The 12,793-nt window shown below is 56.8% G+C and overlaps 8 protein-coding genes across 8 annotated transcripts; 4 read left to right on the top strand and 4 right to left on the bottom strand.

The window, feature by feature from the left end:
* Window positions 1-208: 208 nt before the first annotated feature.
* On the top strand, window positions 209-1,903 carry Malapachy_1835 (cdc20-cell division control protein; the record flags this gene model as incomplete). The annotated part of the gene is made up of 1 exon (XM_018136332.1): window positions 209-1,903. The coding sequence occupies one exon, from the start codon at window positions 209-211 to the stop codon at window positions 1,901-1,903; it is 1,695 nt and encodes a 564-aa protein (XP_017991448.1).
* Window positions 1,904-1,923: 20 nt separating this feature from the next.
* Malapachy_1787 (general substrate transporter) lies at window positions 1,924-3,276 on the bottom strand (the record flags this gene model as incomplete). Its single annotated transcript, XM_018136285.1, has 1 exon — window positions 1,924-3,276. One exon carries the CDS (start codon window positions 3,274-3,276, stop codon window positions 1,924-1,926), a length of 1,353 nt encoding a protein of 450 aa, XP_017991241.1.
* Window positions 3,277-3,437: 161 nt separating this feature from the next.
* Window positions 3,438-3,993, top strand: Malapachy_1772 (ferredoxin; the record flags this gene model as incomplete). The annotated part of the gene is made up of 4 exons (XM_018136270.1): window positions 3,438-3,504; window positions 3,545-3,587; window positions 3,615-3,724; window positions 3,752-3,993. The coding sequence occupies 4 exons, from the start codon at window positions 3,438-3,440 to the stop codon at window positions 3,991-3,993; spliced, it is 462 nt and encodes a 153-aa protein (XP_017991334.1).
* Window positions 3,994-4,004: 11 nt separating this feature from the next.
* Malapachy_1783 (p-loop containing nucleoside triphosphate hydrolase protein) lies at window positions 4,005-5,655 on the bottom strand (the record flags this gene model as incomplete). Its single annotated transcript, XM_018136281.1, has 2 exons — window positions 4,005-5,567; window positions 5,596-5,655. The coding sequence occupies 2 exons, from the start codon at window positions 5,653-5,655 to the stop codon at window positions 4,005-4,007; spliced, it is 1,623 nt and encodes a 540-aa protein (XP_017991237.1).
* Window positions 5,656-6,108: 453 nt separating this feature from the next.
* Window positions 6,109-8,688, top strand: Malapachy_1773 (hypothetical protein; the record flags this gene model as incomplete). Its single annotated transcript, XM_018136271.1, has 1 exon — window positions 6,109-8,688. The coding sequence occupies one exon, from the start codon at window positions 6,109-6,111 to the stop codon at window positions 8,686-8,688; it is 2,580 nt and encodes an 859-aa protein (XP_017991335.1).
* A 29-nt stretch (window positions 8,689-8,717) lies between these two features.
* Malapachy_1755 (universal minicircle sequence binding protein) lies at window positions 8,718-9,281 on the bottom strand (the record flags this gene model as incomplete). The annotated part of the gene is made up of 2 exons (XM_018136252.1): window positions 8,718-9,147; window positions 9,262-9,281. 2 exons carry the CDS (start codon window positions 9,279-9,281, stop codon window positions 8,718-8,720), a joined length of 450 nt encoding a protein of 149 aa, XP_017991266.1.
* Window positions 9,282-9,516: 235 nt separating this feature from the next.
* On the bottom strand, window positions 9,517-10,450 carry Malapachy_1793 (signal recognition srp19 subunit; the record flags this gene model as incomplete). The annotated part of the gene is made up of 4 exons (XM_018136291.1): window positions 9,517-9,905; window positions 9,938-10,037; window positions 10,072-10,392; window positions 10,421-10,450. 4 exons carry the CDS (start codon window positions 10,448-10,450, stop codon window positions 9,517-9,519), a joined length of 840 nt encoding a protein of 279 aa, XP_017991353.1.
* Window positions 10,451-10,628: 178 nt separating this feature from the next.
* Window positions 10,629-12,782, top strand: Malapachy_1764 (prolyl-trna synthetase; the record flags this gene model as incomplete). Its single annotated transcript, XM_018136261.1, has 1 exon — window positions 10,629-12,782. The coding sequence occupies one exon, from the start codon at window positions 10,629-10,631 to the stop codon at window positions 12,780-12,782; it is 2,154 nt and encodes a 717-aa protein (XP_017991428.1).
* Between the last annotated feature and the right edge of the window lie 11 nt (window positions 12,783-12,793).

The raw sequence follows: 12,793 nt of genomic DNA, 5'->3' as shown, positions 1-12,793 counted from the left end.
GCGCCTCGCTGTCTCGTCGCCCGATCAACACCTCCACATAGAGCGACGTTGCGTGGCGGAGCCCATTTTTCACCCGATCGCTGGGTGGATAAAGGACGACTAGCTCATTTAATAGATGTTGAATCAACATACGAATGTACGAAAGAGGCCCCGGCAAGCGAAGCTGAAGATCTCTTTGTATTGTGAGCCATTTTGAAGTGTGCTTGTCATGAATCCGTCGACACCCACACGGAGCCGAGGTACAACGGCGGCGTTGTCGCGCGGTATGGGTATGCTTTCGCTTGACTCGCCGCTAGCGGATGTCCCAAGGAATATGCTGGGATCGCCAAGGCACACGGCCAAAGGTAAAGTCACTCGTATGGTCGTGCCGCCATCTTCGCATGCGCCGCGTCTCGACAAGGAAGACAAAATACCAGGCACCTCGAACGATGTGGATCGCCGTGGTGTCGTGTCCAAAGACTGGGAGGGCCCCGAGGTATCACTGGCACCACGCCGACGAAACTCGGCGATGGTCTCGCGTGGCGACCGATACATCCCCAATCGCGAGCTCTTGCGGTCAGGCCACAGTGCGCCGTTCTTGGAAGATGGTGCAGGCGAAGCGCTATCGCGTCCCAGCAGCCGCGCCTCGAGTCCGTCGGAAGCCGGCGACTTGGACACAGCACCTACAGCCTCGGCGCTGGAAGGGGCCTGCCATGTTGAGCTCGGTCAGCGCATTCTTTCGTTCTCGGCAGCGCCACCGACGGCAAGCCATGCAAAGGATGTTCGTGCGCGCTATGCGCCAAAATCCAAAAGCACCTTGCCCTCGAGTCTGTTAGCCGCAGGTCGCCGACGTATTCCTACGGCGCCGGAACGTGTATTGGATGCGCCGGCCATTGTACCTGACTTTTACGTGAACTTGTTGCACTGGTCGAGTCAGAATGTGATTGCCATTGCGCTGCAATCCGCCGTGCATACGTGGAACAGCGAGACGGGCGAGGCGAATTTCCTGCTGGACCTGGAAGAAGAAGGCGAACGTGTCGGTGGTGGTCCAGGTAGTTTGATCACAAGTCTACGCTGGGACGCTCATGGCACGATTTTGGCGGTAAGCACCGATCGTGGGTACACTCAGATCTGGGATGCGGAGCGTGGTGTGCGTCTGCGTACGCTACGTCCCAGTGTGGAAGGTGGTGCCGATGCGGCGGCCTTGAATGCGGCGGCATGGGCCGTGGATGGTACTTTGAGTGTGGGGTACGCTAGTGGTCTGCTGCGCGAGCACGATGTGCGTCAGCGTGCAAGTGAGACGCGATCCATTGAGCATGCCCATGCGGCGCAAGTGTGTGGCCTGGCCTGGCGAGAGGACAGTGCGTTGCTTGCGAGTGGCGGCAACGACAACGTGGTGAAAGTATGGGACCGACGAACCAATGTGGCCAAGATGCGTAAGGAGAATCATCGTGCGGCAGTCAAGGCGTTGGCATGGTCGCCGCACAACAGCAGTCTGCTTGCGACAGGGGGTGGCAGTGCGGACCGGTGTATTCACTTCTGGAACACAACGCAGAACACGCGTGTACAAACGATCCAGACAGCCGCGCAAGTCACGTCCTTGCAATGGGCGCCGCATTACCGTGAAATTGTGTCAGCCCATGGTGTGGGCACGACCGAGGGCCAATCAGGCGCATTGTGTGTGTGGGCCCATCCCTCGGGCCAAAAAGTGGCCGAGGTGTCGAGCGCGCATGATGGCCGTATTTTGCATACGACGCTCAGTCCCGACGGCCAGACGCTCGCCACGGTCGGCAGTGACGAAAGTCTTAAGTTTTGGCGGCTGTTCGAGCAAGCGCCCGACGCTGGAAAGGCGCAGCAGCGTGGTGTGCTCCCTGGCACGTACAAGGGTCTGGCACGTGCTGCGCCGGCACGATCATTACGTTGATGAATGTATGACGACTAGAACTACACGACAAGCCTCGGATGATAGAGACGGTGGATAGCGAGGGCAAAGCCCATGTTAAAGATACCAAATACAGCAAACACGAGTCCACCTGTCTGTCCATCCCAGGCGCCCAGTATGCGACGTACGGGCTGGAAGGCCATGGCTGTGAGGATGTTCGCGATCCAGTTCACGCCGAGACCGAGTGACGAGCCAAAGGAGACATGCGATGGTGGGAGCACTTCAGGAATGATCACAAAGGGCACCGGGCCCAGCCCCACGGAGAAGCAGGCAATGACAAGGAGAATGGCCAAGCCACTCAGCATGGCATGCGCGTACGTCAGACCGTACGCGAAGAGCAGGCAGCAGAGGCCCATACCTGTGGATGAGACAAGGAGAAGACGACGACGACCCATACGTGCCTCGTCAATGAGCCAGAGTGGGGGAAGTGTCATCACACCGTTGACGAGGGTGATAAGCAGGCCCACGACTGGCGCCAAGGTGGGGAGCAAGGTAGATAGGATGCCTGTGCTGTAGTACATAATAGCATTGACACCGCTCAGCTGCTGCGCTGCCTGTGTGATCATGACGATCTGCAGACCTGTACGGAACGATAGGGCCGTGCTCTCGTGTTCGTGCGGCGTATGTGTTGGCAGCTGTGCCTCGTCGCTTGAGACCGTCTCGTACTGGCACCCTAGTTTCGCGCGGATTGCCGCTGCGCGATCTTGTGCAGAGGCCAAGCCAAGCTGTGTTCCTTCCTGTTCGAGCCATACGGGACTTTCTTCGGCCCATCCCCACCCAAAGACCCACTGCGCTAGGGCCACCGCCATACTCGCACGGGGCACCCATCGCCAGGACGCGGCCGTGAGCACGACGGACGTACCTAGGAACTGTGCCACAAAGATCCCGGAGACCACCGCAAGTTGATTCAGTGTACCGATGGACCCGGCCATCGCCGGCGGCGCCAGTTCTTGCAGGTACAAGGGGACTTGGACGAGGGCGATTCCTGCGCCGAGACCCTGACACAGGCGTGCGATCGAGAGCCAAAGCAGGCTGCTGGACACGGCCAAAAGCAGTCCACCAACCAAGGCCAAAACGGAAGCGGTGCATAGACACGTACGGCGTCCAGCACGGAAGCGCCGCGCCACCGTGGCACACGCCAAGGACGAGATGGTGCCGCCAATGGTGAACATGCCAGTAATCACACCAAACTGATCATCGCTCAGGCCTAAGCACGATGCACTGCGTGGCTCACACACCCACAATGTCTGTAGTGCATTCAGCTCTGAAATGCCAAAGCCGTACTGGAACGTCGCTAGGACGATCCATACGACCTGACGCAGCACCAGCGGAGGCACACAATTCGCCGCTGCCATGGTAAGGGAGAAAGGCCCCTCGCTGAGTCAGCGTCCGTCCATTCGCCGTATTTGGCCTAACACCACCACTCTCGCTGTCGAACCGCCACTGGTATACGATGTCCCTCCTAGGACGAAGTTGTGCGGTATCTCGTAGCCTGTTGCGGCACACAAGGCCGACCATGGTGCCGCTGCCACGGATAGCCACCCCGACGGCGCTGCTCTCACGCACACTTACGATGTCGCCTGGTACGTACCTCTCCATCTTTGGCCCTCTTCTAACGTGCAGTGCGTTGCCATGGCGGCATTGACCGGCCCAAGCCAGGGACGGGGTAGGTACCTATACCTACTGACCACAGCATTAAAATCACCTTCCGCGACGCCCAAGGCAAAGATCTGAAGACAGTTGAGGCCAATGAAGGCGACGACCTCCTGTCGATTGCCCATGAGTACGACATTGATTTGGAAGGTATGTACATATACACTAAGGGCCCAGGCGCATGTGAAGGCTCCATTGCATGCTCGACATGCCATGTGATTCTGGAAGAGGACGTGTACTACCAGCTCGAGGAGCCGGGGGACGACGAAAACGATATGCTGGACTTGGCCTTTGGGCTTACCGATACCTCGCGCCTCGGGTGTCAAGTCCACGTCACACGCGATCTCGATGGGATGATCGTGCAGTTGCCTGCTGCTACACGCAACATGTATGTAGATGGCGCCAAGGCGGGTCATTGAATAGAGAAAGACTACGTACGTAGATCCAACGCACGCGGCGTGATATGCACACGCGCATAGATCCGCGCCATTTTGGATTCCGACGTAGCGTCGCCACGCAAGAGCGTCACGACGTGGCCAGGCGGCCGCGACGTAGGCGACGTCGCGCCCAATCGCGATACACGCCCAGCAGCGTGTGTATAGTGCACGGCATCCTGCACGGCCGCGAGACCGAGCAAGAACACATGACTCAACGCAGGCACATCGAGACCACGCGCACTGGTGCTTTGCAAGAGATACAGCACTTCGTCTTCCTCCTGCACAGGCATAGCATCGCCAGGCTGAATGATGCGTACAGACACGCCTAACGAGGCCAGTTCATCGTGCACGCGGCGCACACTCCAGCGTGCGGGTATCAAAGCCAAGCCTCGTCGGATGCCTTCAGCTGCATAGATATATGCAAGTGCTTCGAGCAGTACAGTGTCCACTTCATGCTCCGGCAACGGCTTGGTCGTAGGAGGCGTGCTTGCCAAGGCTCGTGGCGCACCACGCTCCGGGGCCAACGGACGAAACACAGGCGACGCGGCAGGCCCTTCATCGACGACGACACACGTATGTGTAATTTCGCGCGGCATGGCACCCATCATCGGCACATCCACCTCGCTCAAGCGCCCACTCATACCTGTTAGATCGATCCACGTCGCCAGGCCGCGCGTCTCGCGTGTATTGGTCCGCAGCCAGCCTGTACGTGCGCCAAAAAAGTGACGAAGGACAGAGTTTGCTGTGGCACTCGTACACACCAACTGCAACGGTGTCATGCCTGGCTCGTGAGGCAGCGGCGGCGCAAGATCTGTACGTTCCACGCCGCGGTACTGGGTACGTCGGATACGCTCCGGTGGGCGTCGTTCCGTAGCACGAGTGTGTTGACCGCGCTCGAGGCCTGCATTCATAATGCGCTCGCCGCCGGAAAAGGTCGGTCGAGACCGCATCAGGGTATTCAGAACATCGAGACCAGCAGAGCGGTGCGCTAGATGCTTCCACTTTTGCTTTTCACTGGGGAAGCGGCCTGGCAGTTGCAGCAGTGCATCAGCCTCGTCGAGCACAAGAGTACGTAGCGTTGGCACACCGAGAATGTGCTTGCCTTGGGGCAGGGCCAAGATCTCTTGCACACGTGTCGCTGTGCCGACCACAATGTGCGGTGGATGCGTACGTAAATGCTCAACTTGTGTCTCCAATGTGCTTTCGCCACGTACGACACACTGCAAGACAGCGTCAAGATGCCCATGCAACGACGCCGGCATGAGCTCCTGTGCCCACCGCACATACTGCCAAGCCAGTTCATTCGAGGGCACAAGGATCAAAGCACTCGTTCCGGCTCTGGCCGAGGCACTCCCGGCCCGAAAGAGCATGCGTGGCTTCGCAAGCAGCGAGAGAAGTACAGCCAAGCTTTTGCCGGACCCTGTATGCGCTCGCAGAATGACATCGCGCGGCGATAATATCGCAGGAATGAGCCGTTGTTGCGCCTCTGTGGGGTTTTTCATATACGGCATAGATGTGTTCATCTGCTGGCACAAATTGGCTGGGAGGCCTAAGCGCTGTCACGTCAATGTTGCGGCCACATACCTCGAACGGACTGGGTGGTACAGAGGCTGCCGCCGGAGCACCCGGTACCGCCGCGGGCATTGTAGTCGATGCCCAACGGCACCATGGCAATACTATTGTGCTAGAGGGCCCATACAAGCACGTACGCACGGCGTACCTGTACGTAGGCACTGCCGCATGTAGGCTTCGCCGCCACATGCAGAAAAAAACTGGAGGTGGAAGGCCAAGTCGCCCGATCGATCGATCAGTGCAACACCCTTACCTCGTGACTCAATAGCAAGGGATGCTGGCTTATTGGCATTGCTTACCTAACTAGTGTTTATGAAGCCAAGCAATAGCTTCAACGCCCACAGGGTTTTTCCCACTGGCGAACCAACGTCCCTTACAGTGAGGGTTGCTCTGTGTAGTTGGCTTTGTTACGAGGCTTTGCTTGTACATACACACATGAGTGAACGTTCCAGGATATCGTCGCCACAGCAGGAGGGGCGACAGCGGCAGGCAGGCCGTCCAGACTCCGTCGATGTAGCCTCTATTATGGATGCATATGGATCTCGGCCTGCCTCGCTGGACCTGAGTGAACGCTTGCCATCCATTCCAGATAGTGGCGAAGCGACACCTATCCCTCCTACTACACCGCATGTCCTCGGTATTGCCTTCTCTGCACCTGCTGCACGTTCTGAAAGGCCCTATTCCCCGTTGGTCGACCAACATGAGTCATCCTTCTCGTCACAGGGTGCATCGCCTCGAATGAATTCTCTTAGTGATGTGCCTATGCCCGTCCCTATGGCAAAGTCCGTTCCAACACCGACCTCTAAACCGATCCAGCAGTCTACAGCGGGGCCAGCGCCACCACTGAGTTTCCCTATCGCCGTGAACGAGGACGAGGACGAAGATATCTCGCATACGTCCACTTCCAATCTACTGCGCCCTGTGTCGAAGTACCAGAATGATTCATTCGGCAATATGGACGACTCTATCTCCTACTATCTGGACCCCACTGACGAAAGCATACGGGAAAAGGGCACGACGCCTATCCACGAAGACATTCGTGGCATTGTGACGCCCTATATGCAGCATGATGAAGACAATAGATCTGACCCGGATGTGGACAGGCAGTCTATGAGGACGCCCGATATGGATAGCATTCTATCGGAATATGCACGTCATGGGTCAATGACACCTGTATTGTCCATGTACAAACGACGGCCAACCAATCCAGAGACGCCCAACTTTGACAGGCACGGATTGCGATTGTACCGCCATGCTACAGACAGTCGCAGCTCGATCGGTGCATTTTCAGTCTTAGATGAGGATGATGAAGACCCTATTCGCCATATGGATGGCGATAGCCCCGTGCAGCGAGCACGGTGGCGTGGAAAACACGATATTTACTCAGGGACAGCAGCGGATACGTCCATGGTATCTCTGGCAGATATGTCCAGTGAACACACAGCGCTGCCAGCAGACTACCGAACGCTAGCACTTGTCAATCATTCGATGATCGACTGGGTGGATGCAGACAAGGATTGGGATGATAAGCGGATGTCAAAGATGAGCTACTTCTCATGGCGTGCTTGTACAAACGTATCAATGCTCTTGATCCTTGCTTTATCCGTGCTTATGCTGTTCTTGGGATACCCTGTTCTACACACCTATACAATCCAAGCTATTCATGAATCCAACCATTTCGGAAATGTCTCCCCTAATTCCTCCATACCTACTACGTTTAATGCTACGAACCTGCGCCAGGGCTTAATCGATCCTGATACGCCTCCTGACAAATATGAGCGCATTAACATTCGCAATCAAAAGACGATGAAATTGGTTTTCAGTGACGAATTTAATACACCTGGTCGATCATTTTACCCTGGTGAAGACCCCTTTTGGCAAGCAGAAGACTTGCACTATTGGCAAACTATGAATTACGAATGGTATGACCCTGACTCTGTATACACGGAGGATGGTGATTTGGTGATCCGCTTCGCTCAGAAGCCCGAACATGGCCTGTTCTTCCGTGGCGGTATGATCTCGAGCTGGAACAAGTTTTGTTTTACTGGCGGATACATGGAAGTCAAACTCCAACTTCCAGGTTTCCATAATGTCTCCGGTCTATGGCCTGCGGTATGGACCATGGGCAACTTGGGCCGAGCAGGCTATGGTGCTTCTACAGAGGGCATGTGGCCGTACTCGTACGACACATGCGATGTCGGTACCATGCCGAATCAGACCTATCTACCTAGTCAGGGCGGTGGTCCACTGGCTGCGGAGACATCTGGTCGCTGGGTCGATCAGTATGGCCCCAGTTTAAGTTTCCTCCCAGGTCAACGTCTGAGCCGCTGCACCTGCCTGGATAGCGATGATCATCCAGGTCCACGGCACCCTGACGGTACTTGGGTTGGCCGATCTGCGCCGGAAATTGACCTACTGGAAGCGACGGCCAACAATGGCGCTGATGAGCATGGTCAGCTGTCCATGTCTTTGCAGATTGCGCCTTTTGATACAGCATACAACGCATCGACTGAAGGTGATGCGTTGGTCATCTATCCGAACCTTACACGCGCCGTTGCGCGAAATGATTACACTGGTGCAGCGTTCCAGCAAGCCGTATCGGTCATGGTGAATACCAGTGACACAGCCTACCAGCACACAGGTCAGGAGTACGATACATACGCGTTCTTGTACGAGCCTGGTAGCACGCTTGATTCACACATTACGTGGTTCGTAAATAACGAGCCGAAGTTTACGGTCAACACAACCGCCCTTGGCCCCAACCCTGAAACGGAGATTGGCCAACGCACGATGCCCGAAGAGCCTATGTATGTGATTATGAACCTGGGTATGTCGCCATCTTTCCAATGGGTCAACTGGGATGAACTTAGGGTCGGCTTTCCTTTCAAACTCCGTGTGGATTATATCCGTATCTACCAGGATGAAGATAAAATCACTCCCGACAGTTTGTCATGTGATCCTACCAATTTCCCTACCAAGGCCTATATTGAGAAACACAAAGAGGCGTATACAAACAGTCAATTCACATCATGGTTACAACCCGCCGATAAAGGTGGGTATAATCATCCGTTCCCCGGCAATGTTTTGTTAGGGCAATGTTCGTAGCAGCCAAGCTCTTGTTAACTTGACCGTTCTTACACCGCAGCCTGTGGGCACTGCGCAGCCAGGTGGTCGTTCGAGCCACAGGTGTAGCACGAACGTTGCGGTGGCTGCGAGCAGTCGCGCGAGATATGGCCGAGATGGCCACAGTTGTAACACTTCGGGCCCGCCGACGACATGGCACCAGGCGCCGAAGGGCAGTCACGCGAGATGTGACCAAAGCCACCGCAGTTGTAGCACGCACGACCGCCACGCGCAGGCGCACTACCGGCCTTCGGGCACATACGAGCGATGTGGCCCGTCTCGCCACATCGGTAACACTCACCACCAGGCGCAGGAGCACTAGAGGCTGCGTTCGGGCAGTCACGCGACACATGTCCAGCCTCGTTGCAGCGGAAGCACGTCTTGGGCACAGCCTCGTTCGTGCAGTCCGAGGAGACGTGACCTTGCTGACCGCAGTTGTAGCTGATGTTAGGCGTCCAAGTGTACCTACCAAGTCGGGTTGCCTGCCGAGGGACACGAAGCAATCGTATGTCCAGCTGTTGGGTAAGCCCTGCGCAATTTGGGTCTCACACGTACGACGTCCACAGCTGAATCATGAAAAAACGAAGAAACAAAACAAACAATTACAATCACCCATTAGTATACCATTCACATATGCAAGAAACACCATCACTGGCTACAACACCCACTTATAACAGCTTCTCGAGTACGACATGTCTTGTCAAGTTGGACAGACGGGCTACGCCACTGCTTTGCTGCTCTTTTCTGGTGTCGCGTGCCACTATTCACGAATTTTGATTGGTTCCTACCAATGGAAGTGTGTATGCTACATCAGCGACCGATGCGTACCACGCGCTTGCGCTGACGGCGACCCAGCGCTGGCTGCTGGCGCTGCGGCGGCGCTGCGGCGGCGGTAGCCTCCGCCTCTTCATCGTCACCCAACCCCATACTACTCATCATACTGCCAAGCGGGCCCATACTCTTGAGCGCCTCGGCGCCTGGCATCTTGGCCATGTCCATATTGAGAAGGCCGGTCGCCACGACAGGACTGTGCGGAGGCAGTTGCTCGGCAAATGGCACGCTGCGAATCACACGCTGTCGTGGGCGCAGTGCTGCTCGGGACGACTTTTTGGAGTATGTAGCACGGTCGGCGAGCGGCGGCGGCGTACCGCCCGCATGCGGCTGTAGTAGGGTAGCCATGACTTCAATCAATTTTTGTTCTGGAGCATAAGATACGTGGTTGGATACGTACTTGTGGGGATGTCCGCCCGAATCGGTTTTCCGTCCTCATGGAATAGACGTACTTTGACGCGCCCAGGATTTTCCCAATCCTGCGGATGCGTGCGGTACGGCTGCGATGGTAAGCCGACAGGGGCGCATACGTACTTCATGGCGGAACTCCATGTTCAATTTCTTCGCTGCATTGGAGATGTATTGGCTGTTGGGGAACAACACGGCTTTGCTGTAGGGAACGCGGCGGCATCCATGACGGTACCTGCGTTTGGCGTCCATATAGATGGGATAGATGCAAGTCCAGTGCTTGTGAGGTCCATCTTCTTCCCCATCCATGACGACGTTGGACGAAGGGGGCGGCCTGGGGGCAGTTCCGCCCTGCATCTGCTGCATCATCTGCTGCATCATCTCCATCTGAGCTGGCGGCATAGCATTTTGGCTACCGCTCGGCGGAGACACATCGGGCAACGCGAACTATTGTTAGATCTCATGTATCACATACATCTGTATCGTCGTCAAACTCCTCCGCCATAATCGCCGCCTAAAACCTGATCTTAGACTGGTGGTCGGCTGGGGCAAGACGATGATGGAAGCAAGCCGCGTGGACCTCGCGACGACGTAAACGCCACGTGGGCCATCGAATGCAAAAACGCACTCGTCTCGCTCCGCCCTTGTTCTCGGTTTGCTTGCCTGCTTCGCCTTCCCCAGCGATGAGTGAATCGATTGTAGCTGCGCTCTCATCCCTATCGATCCAGGAAGGTGAGATATGCACTGTGTCGCATGGTGCTGTTTCGTCGCCTGCTGAATGGGCTGACGCGCTGAATGCACTGACAGTGCCTGAGAAGCCGGACGCGTACCATATGCTCAAAACGCTGGTCTTCAAGCCGAAGACGGCCAAGTCGGAGACGCCTGTGCCTGTGATGGTTGTGACAGATGATGCTACACAGACCAACACAAGTGCGATCGGTGCGCACTTGAAGCTGAAGGACTTGCGTCTTGCTGTGCCGGAGCTCCTGCACGCGACACTGGACGCAACCAAAGACGATGTCTCGCCCTTCTCTGTGACGCAGGCCAATGCCAGCAAGCTGCGTGTACTGGTCGACCAGGACATTGTGGACAATGGTGCTATGTACGCTGTGCACGCTCGTTCTGCGTCGCAGACCGTGTTTACAACAGGTGCTGCGCTGGTCGCCTACCTTGCTGAGACAAATGTGTCGCTGGACACGGTGGCTTTTAGCTCGCTGGCCGCCCCAGCTGCGCCTGCGCCTGCGGCGCCTACGCCGAAGGCCAAGACTAAGGTCGACGCCAAGATCCCGGAGGCTGAACTGATTGGTATTACGGTGCGCAAGGACCTGGACTTCCCCGAGTGGTACCAGCAAGTGCTGCGAAAGGGTGATATGCTGGACTACTATGATGTGAGTGGTTGCTACATTTTGAAGCCGTGGAGTTTCTTTGTGTGGGAAAGCATCCAGCGCTTCTTTGACGCGGAGATCAAGAAGATCGGCGTGCAGAACTGCTACTTCCCGATGTTTGTCTCGTCCGATGTGCTGGAGCGTGAGAAGGACCATATCGAGGGCTTTGCGCCGGAAGTGGCGTGGGTGACCAAGGCGGGCAAGTCGGATCTGGAAAAGCCTGTGGCCATCCGCCCCACGTCGGAGACGGTAATGTACCCGTACTATGCCAAGTGGATCCAGAGTCACCGTGACCTGCCGTTGCGCCTGAACCAGTGGAACAGTGTGGTGCGTTGGGAGTTTAAGCATCCGCAGCCGTTCCTTCGTACGCGTGAGTTCCTGTGGCAGGAAGGCCACACGGCGCACCTGCACAAGGAACAGGCCGACGAGGAGGTGCTGTACATCCTGAAGCTGTACCAGCGTGTGTACGAGGAATTGCTGGCACTGCCTGTCGTGCCCGGTGTCAAGTCGGAGAAGGAGAAGTTTGCCGGTGGTCTGTACACGACCACGGTGGAAGGCTACGTGCCGACCACGGGCCGTGGTATCCAGGGTGGCACGTCGCACTCGCTGGGCCAGAACTTCAGCAAGATGTTCGACATTACGGTGCAGGATCCCAAGGCTACGGATGAGACGCGTGGCAAGCCGGAAGGCCGTCTGCACGTGTGGCAGAACTCGTGGGGTCTGTCTACGCGTACCATTGGTGTCTGTGTGATGGTCCACGGCGACGACAAGGGTCTGGTGATGCCGCCACGTGTGGCGCAGATCCAGGTGGTGTTGGTGCCCTGTGGTCTCGGTGTGAAGGTGGCGCAGGGTGTAAAGGACCAGGTGAACAAGACGTGTGAGGACGTGGCGGCGGAGCTGCAGGCGCGTGGTGTGCGTGCGCATGCCGACCTGCGCGATAACTACAACCCTGGCTTTAAGTTCAACGATTGGGAGCTGCGTGGTGTGCCGCTGCGTCTTGAGGTGGGTCCGAAGGATCTGGAGGCCAAGTCTGTGATGGCCGTGCGTCGTGACACGGGTGCGAAGCAGGCGCTGCCGCTCGATGCGCTCTCGACGTCGATTCCTGCGCTTCTCGACACGATTCACAACGACATGTTTGCCAAGGCCGATGCCGAGTTCAGTGCGCACCGCAAGGTCGTGACCGACTGGGACGCGTTCACCCCGACGCTGAACGAAAAGAACCACGTGATTATTCCGTGGTGCGAGGTGGAAGAGTGCGAAGACCAAATCAAGGACCGCAGTGCGCGTATTGCGCTGGCCGGCGAGGCGCAGGACGAGCGTGCGCCGTCGATGGGTGCCAAGTCGCTGTGTATTCCGTTCGACCAGAGCCCGTACCCGTCGATCGAGGGCCACAAGTGCCCGCAGTGTGGTCAGCCAGCTAAGCGCTGGACCATGTTTGGCCGCAGCTACTAATGATGGACGCT

Source organism: Malassezia pachydermatis, assembly GCF_001278385.1.
Source record: "Malassezia pachydermatis strain CBS 1879 chromosome Unknown scaffold5, whole genome shotgun sequence".
Classification (NCBI taxonomy): domain Eukaryota; kingdom Fungi; phylum Basidiomycota; class Malasseziomycetes; order Malasseziales; family Malasseziaceae; genus Malassezia; species Malassezia pachydermatis.
The sequence above is the reverse complement of the archived record's forward strand: the minus strand, read 5'-3'. Positions and strand labels throughout refer to the sequence as shown.